Raw genomic sequence first — 14,395 nt, forward strand, 5'->3', positions numbered from 1 at the left:
GATCAAATCATTACACCAAGCATTGATCTAGGGTAAATTAAAGCAAAAACAGTGCAGAATGAAGGGTAAAAGCTACAGGGAAAGCACAAAGCAGGTAAACGATAAACTGCAAGGTCATAACGAGGCAGGTTGTCGGGCCACGAGTCCAACTTGTCATACAAGGGACCTGTTCAGGAGTCTGACAACAAGGGGGTAGAGGCTCTCCTGGAGTTGTGTGCTGCGTTCTTTCGGCCCATCTGCCTAATGGGAGAGGGAGAAGATGGAATGTCCGGGGTAACATTCCTGTTGGGAATTGAATTTAAGAGCAGGGAGGTTATGCTGCAACTGGTGAGGCCGCACCTGGAGTATTGTGTGCAGTTCTGGTCTCCTTACTTGAGAAAGGATTATTGGCTTTGGAGGCGGTGCAGGGGGGGTTCACCAGGTTGATTCCAGCGATGAGAAGTTTAGACTATGAGGAGAAATTGAGTTGCCTGGGACTGTACTCGCTGGAATTCAGAATAATGAGGGGAGATCTTATAGAAACATATAAAATTATGAAAGGGATAGATAAGATAGAGGCAGGAAAGTTGTTGAATGGTAGGTGGGACTAGAATTAGGGGACGTAGCCTCAAGATTCGGGGAAGTGGATTTAGGACAGAGAGGAGGAGGAACTGCTTTTCCCAGAGGGTGATGAATCTGTGGAATTCTCTGCCCAATGAAGCAGTGGAAGCTACCTCAGTAAATATATCTAAGACAAGGTTGGATAGATTTTTGCGTAGTAGGGGAATTAAGGGATATGGGGAAAAGGCAAGTCCATGGCCAAATCAGCCATGATCTTATTGAATGGCGGGGTAGGCTTGATGGGCCGGATGGCCTACTCCTGCTCCTATTTCTTATGTTCTTAATGATATGTCAGTGCTGTATCTTCAAGTATTACAGACACTGGAAATCTGAAATGGGAAAAGAAATGCTGGGAGTATCAGTGAGCCCAGCTGGACGGGTAGAGTTGTGTCTCCTTCGGATTCTCTACATAATCGGTGCATGGAACCGGGGTTAAGTGAAGTGTTAACACAGAACTGAAATTCATGTAAACAAACCCTGGAACCTTCCACTAAGTAATCTATTTCTATGTGGTTTGCGCCATTAAGCAGCGTCGTGAGCTCTGTTTGCTCCGCGGTGTCGTCTGTGTCCTTTGTCGGAATGGTAAAGTGACGGTCTGAACGTTGAGGGGGCTGAGCTCGTCCCTAGCCTCCGCGGTCCGTGGCTGCGCGTCACAGCTGTGTGAGCCGTGGTATTCAGCTGTCAGGAGCCTCAGTCTGTGCCTAGGACTGCAGGTAGTGAACTTTTCACAGCAGTTGCAGTTTAACACAGTGGTGTTTGCTGGGCGACATTTTAAATCCTGCACATTTTGCGGTGAATGAGACACAACTGCGCGGAATAACGAGAAGTAGTGACGTTTTGATTCAGTTTCTGTTGCGTAGTAACTGTGGGCAGAAACACATTCACAATGTCACCAGACGTGTGAAGAATGTGATATTTGTGACCGTGAGTTAGTGCAGGAAGTGCCCGGTCCACTTGCAAGTTTGCCTTACTTCAGCAGTTTGCTGGAAAGACCCAGCATGTCAGTCAGCATCTGTTGAGATAGAGAATCGGCTGGTTTCTTCTATATCACCTGTGTACTTCTCCAAATAAGACCATAAGACAAAGGAGCAGAATTAGGCCATTTGACCCATCGAGTCTGCTCCACCATTTCAGCACAGATGATTTATATTTCCTCTCAGCCCCAATCTCCTGCCCCGACCAATCAAGAATCTATCAACCTCTGCCTTAAATGTACATAAAGCCTTGGCCTCCTAGCTGTCTGTGGCAACAAATTCCTCAGATTCACCACTCTCTGGCTGAAGAAATCCCTCCTCATCTCCATTCTAAAAGGACGCCCCTCTGTTCTGAGCTGTGTCCTCTGGTCTTTGACTCTCCCACCACAGAAAACATCCCCTCCACTTCCACTCTGTCAAGGCCTTTCAGCATTCGATAGGTTTCAGTGAGATCCCCTGTAGTTCTTCTGAATTCCAGTGAATACAAGCCCAGAGGTATGACAAGCCATTCAAACCTGGAATCATTTTCGTGAATCTCCTTTGAACCCTCTCCAGTTTCAGCACATCCTGTCTAAGATAACGGGCACAAAACTGCTCACAACACTCCAAGTGAGGCCTCACCAGTGCTTTATAAAGCATCATTAAATCCTTGCTTTTATATTCTAGTCTTGAAATGAATGCTAACATTGCATTTGCCTTCCTCACCACTGACTCAACCTGCAAATTAACCTTTAGGGAATCCTGCACAAGGATTCCCAAGTCCCTTTGCACCTCAGATTTTTGAATTATCTCTCCATTTAGAAAGTAGTCTACCCTTTGATTCTTTTCTACCAAAGTGATAAAATAAAACAGGAATAAGGTGTAAACTCCACACCAACAGCATCTGAAGACAGGATTGAACTCAGGCTGTGGGTTTCCAGCGCTTGGAGTCTCCTGCTCTTTCTGTTGGTTTCCCGTGGATTTGGAAGTTCCTATGAATAAAGAGATGGTTGACAGAGCAATGACGGCCACTCTGGTACAATAATCTTTGAGAATGCAATCAGACTTGATTTGGTACTCTGGTGTTGGAGGCTCTGTTCAAACATGAACAAAGTTACCGGAGGGACACTGAAGCTAGTGGATACAGTTTTTATTCAACAAATTGGGACACTCTTGGAGGAAGAGGCCTCTAGACCCAATATTACACGGCATTTTTATATGCTAAACATCAAGCGTAACAGCAAGACAATGCTATAGCTACAATGTACCTACAATGCTTCCTTTGAATTACATATAATTTTCACACCCACACTCCGGACACCCAAAATGAATGTTAATCAGCATTGTCTGGTTTTCAGTCAACTGCTATCCACAGCTCCGGGAAACTATTGTAAATTTAATCTACAATCCATGTTCAGGTTTAAAGATTGGTTGCTGCCGAAGGGTTTCGGCCCAAAACGTTGACTGTACTTTTTTCCACAGATGCTGCCTGGCCTGCTGAGTTCCTCCAGCATTTTGTGTGTTACTGAAGTTCATATTTGCTATGTACCCTAACTCCAGAATGCGCCCTAAAGGTGCTTGGTGATCGGCTTACTAACGTCCTTTCTTTCTTTGTACATTGGCCCAGGGTGCGAGGACATTGGTCAATGGCCAGATCCGGACACTTGGCGGTGCCACTGAGCAAGACCGCCAGCCGGAGAGAGACGTGGTTGCCCCGCAACAAGAGCACCTCATGTCCAACAAGTTGCAGCTGGAGGGCCGTCCGGTCAATCGTCAATGGCCACCGAAAAGGTGGGTAACGGAGAAACGCTGATACGGGACTTGTGTTCTTGGTTGCACTCCCACCTTTATCTGCCAGGGCTGATGCAATTAGAGGTAGATTCATACTGTCACTGATTATATTGGAGAAGAGCGCATTGTGGCCCAGGGCTGAGTCAGTACTATCTACCTTTGAAGCATGGATCCAATGGTCTGTTTCTCTGGTATGGATCCAGTGGTCACAGTTATATGTATTTTTTATAAATTTCCTTACATTATAGACCAAGACCCTTCAGCCCATCAAATCAATGGCAGCCTATTGAGTAATTCACTCCCCCCCCCACTGCCAGTAGTTCCCCCTGTAACCTATTCTCTCCACACTCCTGTCAATTCCGCTTCCCACTTACACGAGGGCCAGTTACTCTGTCAACGTTCACGTCAATGGGACGTGGCAGGAAGTCTGAGTGCCAGGGGTGTGTGAGCAACACACACAAAATGCTGGAGGAACTCAGCAGGTCAGGCAGCATCTATGGAAAAGAGTAAACATTCCTGATGAAGGGTCGTGGACTGTTTATTCCTCTCCACAGATGCTGCCTGACCTGCTGAGTTCCTCCAGCATTTGTTGTGTGTTGGTCTGGATTTCCACCATCTGCAAAATCCCTTGTGTTCAAATAACGTTTGGACAACTGTTGCCTGGATACCACAGGTAAATGCTGAGCTCCTGGTTATGGTAGCAGTGACGGAACAAATCATTGGTCAGTTTTTTCAGGAGAGAAGGAAGAGGGGACTTTAAAAGTATTAATGCAAGGAAGTACAGTACTGTGCAAAAGTCCGAGGCATTATATGTAGCTAAGACTTTTGCTCAGTACAGTAGTAATTTTATGTATTGCACTGTACTGCTGCAAAAAAAACACATTTCTTGATGTGTGTGAGTGATGATAAACCTGATTTTGATATGGGTCTCTATTGTGGACTGAGAGTGGGAAGGGGGCAGGGAGAGGGGAATCATGGTTGGGAAATGAAGGGAAGGGAGAGGGGAGGGAGCGGGAAGCACCAGAGAGACATTCTGTAATGATCAATACAGCAGTTGTTTGGAATCAAGTTACTTTACCTGCTGCCTCAGGGCTGGGTGTATCAGCACCAGTGCCACTCCGCCCTCCCCTCCCCCCTGGCACTCCTTCTCTGCCACCTGACCGACACCCCTCCCATGGTGCTCGATCTTCGCCGGTCCCAACATCCTTTGCTCCCGCCAGATTTACAAACTTGCTCTCCATCTTGACAAAGTTCAAAGTAAATTTATTACCAAAGTACGTATCCAACCCGGAGATTCATTTTCTTGCGGGCATACTCAAATCCGTAGTAGAATAATAACCATAATAGAGTCAATGAAAGACTGCCCCAAGTTGAGCGTTCAGCCACTGTGCAAAAGACAATAAACCGTCCAAATACAAACCGCAATAATAATAAATAAGCAATAAATATTGAGAACATGAGATGAAGTCTTTGACAGTGAGTCCATAGGTTGGGGGAATATTTCAACGATGAGGCAAGTAAAGTTGAGTGAGGTTATCCCTTGTGGTTCAAGAGCCTGATGGTTGAGGGGTAATAACAGTTCCTGAACCCGGTGGAGTGAGTCCTGAGACTCCTGTACCACTTTCCTAATGGCAGCAGTGAGATGAGAGTATGTCCTGGGTGGTGGGGGACCCTGATGATGGATGCTGCTTTCCGGTGACACCTTTCATGTAGGTGTGCTCAGTGGTGGGGGTGGACTGGGCCACATCCACTACTTTTCGTAGGTTTTCCCATTCAAGGGCATTGGTGTTTCCATACCAGGCTGTGATGCAGCCGGTCAATATACTCTCCCCTACACATCTATACAAGTTTGTCAGAGCTTTAGATGACATGCCAAATCTTCACAAACTCCTAAGGAAGTAGAGGCACTGCCGTGTTTAACTCATATTTGTACTGCGTGCTGGGTCCAGGACAGGTCTTCCGGAATAATAACACCGAGTAATTTAAAGTTGCTGACCCTCTTTACCTCTGATCCTCCAATGAGGATTGGCTCATGGACCTCTGGTTTCCTCCTCCTGGTCAATAATCAGCTCCTTGGTCTTGCTGACGTTGAGTGAGAGGTTGTTGTTGTGGCACCACTCAGCCAGATTTTCAGTCTCCCTCCTTTCATCACCACCTCTGATTTGGCCTACAAGAGTGGTGTCCTCAGCAAGCTCGAATATGGCACTGGAGCTGTGTTTAGCTGTAAAACGAGTAGAGCAGGGGCTAAGCCCTCGGCCTTGTCGTGCAATAATGCAGATGAGATCGTGGAGATGTTGCCAATCTGAACTGACTGGGGTCTACAGGTGAGGAAATCCAGGATCCAATTGCACAAGGAGGTATTGAGGCCAAGGTCTTGAAGCTTAATGATTACCTTTGAGGAGATGATAGTATTGAATGCCGAGCTGTAGTCAATAAAGAGCATCCTGTGTGTGCACCTTTGCTGTGTGGATGTTCCACGAACCTGAAATTCTTTGATGTTTGATTTGCCTCACTCTGCTGACAGGTGGGATGAGATCATTAACGATGTGAACCAAGGCATCGACTTCGAACCGGACAGCCGGCCAGAGCAGCGCCCCGCTCCCCCCCTGGAGAACAGGCAGGAGCCTCAGGCGACCCCTGCCAAGTCCACCAGCAGCCACTGGGGTGCCGGCAATGGGAACGCCGACTGGAATGTGGATCGTGCGAGGGATGGGAAGGGGGAGCCTGAGGAGGAGCGTGAGACAATGAGTAGGTCTTTAAACGTTTACTGCAGCTGCAACCCTCCAGCAGAGAGTTACTCTTGCGGATATTCGGGCAAACGCCAGCGTCAACATTTCCTTCTGTTGTGCTGCAGCTCACTGGATTTCTCTCTCACTTCCTCATTTAATTCTCTCGCCCCGAACCAATGCAGCCAGCTGCTTCCCTTTAAATCACACTGTCCCACATCCAGCTGTGATAGGGCATGCCTCCTTTCTAATCTTCAAACTCCCCATAGCAGAGAAACCTACACTGAGCGATGTCATAAGGACGCAGCATCCATCAACTGGGACCCCTACCACCCAGGACATGTCTTCTCACTGCTGCCATCAGCAAGGAGCTTTAGGACCCACACCATCATGTTCAGGAACAATTATTACCCCTCAGCCTTCAGGCTCTTGAACCAGAGGGGATAAGTTCACTCACCCCAACACTGAACTGATCCCACAACCTCTGAACTCACTTTCAAAGACTCTTCATCTCATGTTCTCGATATTTATTTATTATTGTATATTTTTAAAAACTCTTTCTTCTTGTATTTGCACAGTTTTGTTTTGCACACTGGCTATTGTCTGCCCTGTTGGGTTCGGTCTTCCACTGATTCTGTTGTGTTTCTTGTATTTTCTATGATCGCCCCGCAAGGGAAGGAACCTCAGGGTTGTATGTGGTGACATATACGAATGTACTTTGGCAATAAGTTTATTTCAAACTTTAATCTTCTCCAGATGGAGCCGAGGAGCCCTGAAGCATGAAGCTGACCCCCAAAAGTGTCAATGTCACCCACTCTGTCCTCAGCGTTTTGCCTGCGGCATTAGTGCCTCTGAGCTGTCAGACATCTGCTTTAGATGAGTCATATGTTTCTCAAGCTTTGGCTGTGTATTTTGAGCTGAATACTGACTGTGACAGTAAACAAAATTTAATGTCACTGCCAGCTTCTGAGACAGACAGTGAACGTTAATACGTACAAAATCTGGCGTCTGGCTGCACCTCAAGCCAGCAAGATTTTGACCTTGCCGTCATGTTCTTTAGAGCCCCGTCTCCCATTAATGGCCGTGTTCGTGAAAGAACTTGCAGACTGTTGGGGTTCGTTCCTTTTGAGTAAAAAAAGAGGTTGAGTAGAGTTCTGATCAAGATCTTCAGGAGGAATATTTCCACCTGTGCGAGGCCAAGTCTTGGGATCATAACTGTCAGAGAGGCAGGAATGAAGTGAGTTTAAAGAATTTTCTTTATCACAGAGTTGCGAGAGAGTGGAACTGTCAGAGAGGTGAAGCCCAGTCGCGCTAATTGAGTGTATCTGGTGTCTCCGGGTCGGGAATATTGGCCTGGTGGAGAACACTGTTGAGTTGTTTGACCTTACATAGACTTCAAAGGTGTTAGTGGTGTTTTTCCAGTTTCCTGTTGTCCGGCTCTGGGAAGCACGAGGGAGGGAGGGGAGAGTTCTGTGGTGTTGACCTTTCCTCAGTCAGCCAGTGGAGGTGCTGCCGCGTTGAAGGGAGGGGCGAGTCTCGTCATTAAATGTTTGTCTTCTCCGAGAGGTGGCTCTCCACACCTCTTTGTTGTCCCGGGGTCTTACCATCTCTGCAGAGAATGTGCTGGCAACGGGTACTTGTGGGGCTGTGAAGGCAGGCAGTTTGGGGATCTCCCTCCAGGGCCAGGCCTCCTGATGATTCCCACCCCAGCCAACATTACTATATAAGGAAAACTGGTTTCATTATTTGCAAACGTTCCTAAAATGTTCTTTCTTCTGTCTGTGTCCTAACTAATTTGCTAACCTTGATGTATAGCAGCACGATCGTCATGTAGGGACACAAACACACCGTCTGGTGGGGGGTGGGGGGAGAGCAGAAGGATCACCAGATGTTAAAGTTGTGGAATGGTGCAAAGATCCTTCAACCAAGTATTTATTCAAGTTAGGAATAACTGTTATAGAATTAGTCTGATTCTTGGTGAGTGCTCTTTAAGAGAGAGCATATTTCCCACAGAGCTGCCACCAGTGCTCTTAAAGTTGATATTGAATGCCATTCGAAAGACGTGATCATATAATCCGGTGCTCTACCACAGGGGTGCTGCTATGCTTCAGGTGATGCCTCTTGGTGAAGAAATTACCCTTTTGCCATTAGATGTTTGCAAAAGATCCATGCACTCCTTTGAAGGGGCTGCTTACACTGTCACAGGCGGCTGTGGAGGCCAAGTCATTGGGTATACTTAAAGCAGAGGTTGATAGGTTCTTGATTAGCAAGGGCGTGAACAGTTACAGGGAGAAAGCAGGAGAATAGGGTCGAGAGGGAAAATGAATCGGCCATGATGCATTGGCGAGGCATGCTCGATGGGCTGAATGGCCTCATTCTGCTCCTTTGACCTGTGGTCTCCTTTGTAGTGATCTCCAGCTGCCAACGAGGTCAGGCCCAATGTAATGAGCCCGCTCCTGCAATTAGCGTGACCCATGGGTGTAAAATGCCGCATTTCGGAGAATGTGGGTAACCAGTGTAATAAAACTGGAACTGTCACACCCTGCGTGCCACACAGACTGAATCTGTTTCCTACTTCATGAACGAAGACAAGCTGATAACACAAGTGTTAAGAAAGGCTGCATTGATGTCTTCCTGCCGAGTTCACTCTTGCATCCACCGGTCTCTTGTCTCTCTCCGTCTTTGTTACCACTTCCTGTTTGTTCCCTCCCGGTATTGAAGGTTATTCAGTCCATCGCACCCAGACCGGACAGAACTGGACTTTGGGTTCGCCTCACTTCTCACTGCTTGTGGCTCCAGGAGCTTCTTGCTCGCCCGCTATCTTTGCTCCTTTCTCTCTCCTGCTTTGCCCCCCTTTGGGTGCTTCTCTGTGGAAGTGCAAAAGGTTCAACAGTTGCTGGAAATCCAGAGCAACACTCACAAAATGCTGGAGGGAGCTCAGCAAGTTCGGCAGCATCTGTGGAAAGGAATAAACAGGCAGTGTTTCAGACTGAGGGCCTTCATCTTGATGAAATGTCTCGGCCCAAAACACTGACTATTCATTCCTTTCCAAAGATGCTTCCTGACCTGCTGAGTTCCTCCAGCATTTTGTGAGTGTTACTCTGTGCTTTTCTGCCTCTCTCTTTTGCGGCTTCACTGTTGCATTACACGTTACCTGTGTTTCATTAGCTGCTGGTTCTTGCTGTAAGTTTACAGTTGAGCTATTTACAATCTGGTCCTTTATTTTAAGACAATGGATTGAAGGAAGTGGACAAAATGGACGCGGGGAAGCTGTTTGCACACGCCATGTCATCTCGGAGACAGTTGATTCCACAGGAGCCTCTGGTGAGTTCCTAGACTCTGCACACCGTGTGTTCTTCAAAGTTGAGATGGTCATATGCACAAGAACATGAAAGAATGGAAGGAGGAATGAAAAACTTGCAGCTGCATCACAGGCACATAGCATCAGATTAAACAGCAATCAAAAGAAAATCATAAATTAAACATGAATAATGCAGAGCTTTTACTAAAAACAAAGTCCGTAGTGGTACAAAGCGGCCATGCTGTTGCTGTGCTGAGGTAGTGATTAGGCTTGTGCAGGTTGTTTCAAGAACTGCTTAGTTGAAGGGAAGTAGCTGTTCTTGAACCTGGTGTGTGGGACTTCTGGCTTTTGTATCTCCTGCCTGACCATGGCCGTGAGATGATGGTGTGGCCCTGATTGCGGGGATCTCGATGGCAGATGTTGCATCTTCTCCAAGAAGTTTTGAGATGGGGTGAATATAGTGAATGTAATGGGAATGACTTTGGAAGCTGTTACTCCCAGCTTCTATTCGGAGTTGAGCTCTGTAACCAGCCCACGGACTAGGACAGACAAATTTCACAAAATGTTATTATTTCTTAAGTTTTCAAAACAAAACCCAGATACTGATGCACAGGGAAGAAATAGGGTGCAAGAGAATAACATATTCCAGCTATATCCCTTTTACCTTCGACCTCAACTCCAACCCCTTCACCCTCGACCACAACCCCTTCACCCTCATCTCCAAACCCTTCACCCTCAACTCCAACCCCTTCACCTTCGACCCCAACCCTTTTACCTTCGACCTCAACCCCTTCACCATCAACTCCAACCTCCTTCACACTCAACCCCAACCCCTTCACCTTCAACCCCAACCCTTTCACCTTTGACCCCAACTCCTTCACCTTCGACCCCAACCCTTTTACCTTCGACCTCAACCCCTTCACCATCAACTCCAACCTCCTTCACACTCAACCCCAACCCCTTCACCTTCGACCCCAACCCTTTTACCTTCGACCTCAACCCCTTCACCATCAACTCCAACCTCCTTCACACTCAACCCCAACCCCTTCACCTTCAACCCCAACCCTTTTACCTTCGACCTCAACCCCTTCACCATCAACTCCAACTTCCTTCACACTCAACCCCAACCCCTTCACCTTTGACCCAACCCTTTCACCGTCAACCCCTTCACCTTCGACCTTAACCCCTTCACTTTCGACCCCAACCTCTTCACTGCCAACCCCAACCCCTTCACCTTCGATACCAACCCCTTCACCATTGACCCCAACCCCTACACCGACCCCAACTCTTTCACTGTCATCCCCAACCCCTTCACCTTCGACCCCAACCTCTTCACCTTCGACTTCAGCCCCTTCACCATCGAATCCAACCCTCTCACCCAGCCCTATTCTTCAGGAGCCCCTCCCATCCTGTCACTGACCCCTCTCATCCAGCCCTTCTCTTCAGTAGACCCACCATCCCTTCACTAGGTGGTGAGGGAAAGAGAGAAAGAGACAAAGAAAAGAGGAGTTAGTTGAGTGAAAGGGGAGAGGGAGTGCAAACTTGAGGATTTTAAGTGGGAGCGAGAGGGGCAAGGGAGTGTAAAGAAAAGGTTCAAGTTTTATGCTGTCATTTCAGATTCCAGATATTGACCAGGACCCAGCTCAGGACCCCAACAACCAGGGAGAGGATGAGTTTGAAGAAGCTGAGCTGGAGAGGCCAGGCTTTGCGGCGAAGGCACCCGGGCTCGGTGCACTGAAGGATCAGCTGCTGCTGAAGGCCGGTGCCAAGGTGAGGGAAGGCGGGGGCGACGGTGTCGGAAAGGGCAGTGCCAAACAGCCTTCGGCAAAAGGCATACGATGTGCCCGTCTCTTGGTGCCCAGTGCTTGCTATAATGTCTAGATGTGTGCGATTATCCCAGGGGACTTGCAGGCTTCACCGCCTGAATTTAATGTGGTGGGATTGGAGCCTCTGCGGTGAACAGCAGGTGTGGGGGGAAGCACACAGCTGGGTGCTGTGGCTCATGTAGCCGGGCCAGCCAGACAGACTGTTCGAGCTGCCTGCGGTGCCAGCGCCTCGCTCTGGTACATTGTCTGATCAGAGATAAGGGAGCACTTCATTACCAGTTTAATACTGCTGATCCGCTCTTGTCTGTCCTGAAAGCCTGTGACAAATACACATTACTGAGGCAAATGATGCTTCAAAGATGTTTGGGAAAAGAGAGTAACCGGGGGTGGGGGTGTTTTTGCTCTTTAAGCTTATTCTTGCCACACTGACCCTGCTGGCTCAGCACCTTCCGTGCCCGGGCCCCTCTTCCCCCCCCCCCCCCCCCACCCTGCCTCCCACCTCCTCTCCCTCCTTCCCTTCTCACTGCCCTTTTCTCTGCCTCACTCAGTCCTCCCACCCTCTTGCTGTTTCCCTGCGACTCCCCACCTTCCCACTGCCTCCTGATTCTCACCTCCTCTCCCACTCTCCCGACACCTCACTCCCCCATCTTCTCTACCCGTCCCTTCCTGCCCTTTACGTTCCTTTCTCTCTCCTCCCTTTCCCCTTTCACATTCACTAATTCTGGCTCCGTACCCCACTCAGTTATCCCTCTGCACCCCATCCCTCGGCCGAGTGAGAACGTGACAGCACGGTCAGGATTGGGGCGTTAACGGCTGCAAATTCTCTTCAGTGTCGTGCCCATGAAGGAGTAAATCCAAAACTTTTAACTTCTTCTCTTCCTCTTCTAGCTCCAGAATGTTGATGCAGCAAGTAGAGAAGGAGATAATGTGGATGAATACCAAGAAGACCAGGAGGCAGAAAATGTAAGTAGTGATTGTGTTTCACTTGGAGCCCAACTCCAACTTTTGTTTGCCTGACTGCCAGTGTATCTCAGGTGCCCCTTTGCCAAGCTGGTCACCAAACCTCTGGTGTTACCACAGACCCACATCCTGGGCAAAAACATTCCAGTCAGTCTTTTGCTTCAGAAACTACGGTGGAAGAGTTCCTGCTTCATAGTTCCCACAGTTCAGTTCTGGGATCCTGTGAAAGAGTTAGATAGAGCTCTTAAAGATAGCAGAGTCAAGGGATATGGGGAGAAGGCAGGAACGGGGTACTGATTGTGGATGATCAGCCATGATCACAGTGAATGGCGGTGCTGGCTCGAAGGGCTGAATGGCCTACTCCTGCACCTATTGTCTGTTGATCCAGTGTGTTCATGTGGAGTTTGCTCTGGGATTGTGTAGCTTTAACCCTCACCTTCCCAGCTAGTCTGGATTTCTCCCACATCCCAACGACGTGTGTGTTGGCAGGCTAATTTGTTCTTGTAAACTACAGCCAGTGTACAGTGCCTATAAAAAGTGTTCACTCCCCCCCCCCCCCAGAAGTTTTCATGTTTTATTGTTTTACAACATTGAATCACAGAGGATTTGATTTGGTTTTTTTGATGCTGATCAACAGGAAACAACTCTTTCATGTCAAAGGTTCAAGGGTTGAATTTAATGTCAGAGAAATGTATACAATATACATCCTGAAATGCTTTTTCTTCACAAACATCCATGGAAACAGGAGTGGCCCAAAGAATGAATGACAGTTAAACATGAGAACCCCAAAGTCCCCCCCCAGTTCCCCCCTCCCGCGTATAAGCGGCAGCAAGCAATGATCCCCCCCTCCCCCCACCAGCAAAATAAAGCACATTGGTACCGTCACCGAGCCCAAGCGTGTGCTAAGCAATAGCAAAGACACAGACTAAAGTTACCCCGAAGGCTTCGCATTTCATCCAACATTCGACAAACCCCAGGTTCTCTTTCTTCTTGGCAAGGGAGGGGGTGACCCCATTTTCACAGCGAGCAGGAGACATAACAACAACCTGATGGTTTACGATGTTAGAAGTCCGTTTCGTCGCTTTTTTCGAGTTCTGTGTCCGAAGATCACAAAGACCTCGGGTTTTTGGGCCCACAGTGAAAGATTTTCCGGCCTCCCCGACGACACACGAGTCTCCTGCCGTGACACTGACCTTCGATCCGCCCGTCCCCAGAGCCCTGAGATCTTAGGCTTCTGAACACGATCGAGATTCTCAGGCTGAACCCTTGGCATGTCGAATAACGGCCAGTCGTGGAACCCCGGGAACGGGTCCCATTCCCGCAAAGAACTGAAGCCTGCATTGTAACTCCAGGTCAGGGTCTTCAAAAGAACCCAGAATGGGAAAAATAAAGATATTAGAGGTAGAAATAGAGCTGTTTCCAAAGATGCAAGCAAAGGAGTCATCGTTTGTAATTAATTTAGTTGGTCTAAATTAATTACAAATATAAAACACAAGATAATTGTTTGCATAAGTATTCAGCACCTTCAAGTCAGTATTTAGTAAATGCACCTTTGGCAGCAATTACAGCCTTGAATCTGTGTGGATAGGTCTCTATCAGCTTTGCACATCTGGACACTGCAATTTTTCCCTATTCTTCTTCATAAAACTGCATGGGGATTGTGAGTGAACAGCCCTTTTCAAGTCCAGCCACAAGTTCTCAATTGGATTGAGGTCTAGACTCTGACGTGGCCACTCCAGGACATTAACTTTGTTTTTAAGCCAATCTTATGTAGTTTTGGCTTTATGCTTGGGGTCATTGTCTTGCTGGAAAACAAATCTTCTCCCAAGTCGCAGTTCTCTTGCAGACTGCATGAGGTTTTCCTCCAGGATTTCCTGTATTTTGCACCATTCGTTTTACTCTCTACCTTCATGAACCTTCCAAGGCCTACCGCAGTGAAGCATCCCCACAGCATGATGCAACCACCACCGTGCTTCATGGTAGGGATGGTGTGTTTTTGATGATGTGTGGTGCCAAACAGCATTTAGTCTGATGGCCAAAAAGCTCAATTTTGGTTTCATCAGACTATAGAACCCTCTTCCATATGCCTTCTGGCAACCTCTAACTGAGATTTCATGTGAGTTTTTTTTTCAACAGTGGCTTTCTCTTTGCCACTCTCCCATAAAGCTGAGACTGGTGAATCACCCGGGCAACAGTCATTGTATGTGCAGTCTCTCCCATCTCAGTCACTGAAGCTTG

The 14,395-nt window shown here is 47.8% G+C and overlaps 1 protein-coding gene across 4 annotated transcripts in view; it reads left to right on the top strand.

The window, feature by feature from the left end:
* LOC140718321 (Golgi integral membrane protein 4-like) overlaps nt 1-14,395 on the top strand; it is a 53,862-nt gene that overhangs the window by 36,291 nt on the left and 3,176 nt on the right. For 3 of the 4 annotated variants that reach the window (XM_073031897.1, XM_073031898.1, XM_073031895.1), the window contains 5 exons: nt 3,181-3,344; nt 5,869-6,092; nt 9,300-9,394; nt 10,989-11,141; nt 12,086-12,160. In XM_073031897.1, the coding sequence (XP_072887998.1) occupies nt 3,181-3,344; nt 5,869-6,092; nt 9,300-9,394; nt 10,989-11,141; nt 12,086-12,160 (711 nt within the window). The remainder of the gene's footprint in view (nt 1-3,180; nt 3,345-5,868; nt 6,093-9,299; nt 9,395-10,988; nt 11,142-12,085; nt 12,161-14,395) is intronic. The other variant, XM_073031896.1, reaches the window with a different exon arrangement.

Source organism: Hemitrygon akajei, chromosome 29 (assembly GCF_048418815.1).
Source record: "Hemitrygon akajei chromosome 29, sHemAka1.3, whole genome shotgun sequence".
NCBI classification, from domain to species: domain Eukaryota; kingdom Metazoa; phylum Chordata; class Chondrichthyes; order Myliobatiformes; family Dasyatidae; genus Hemitrygon; species Hemitrygon akajei.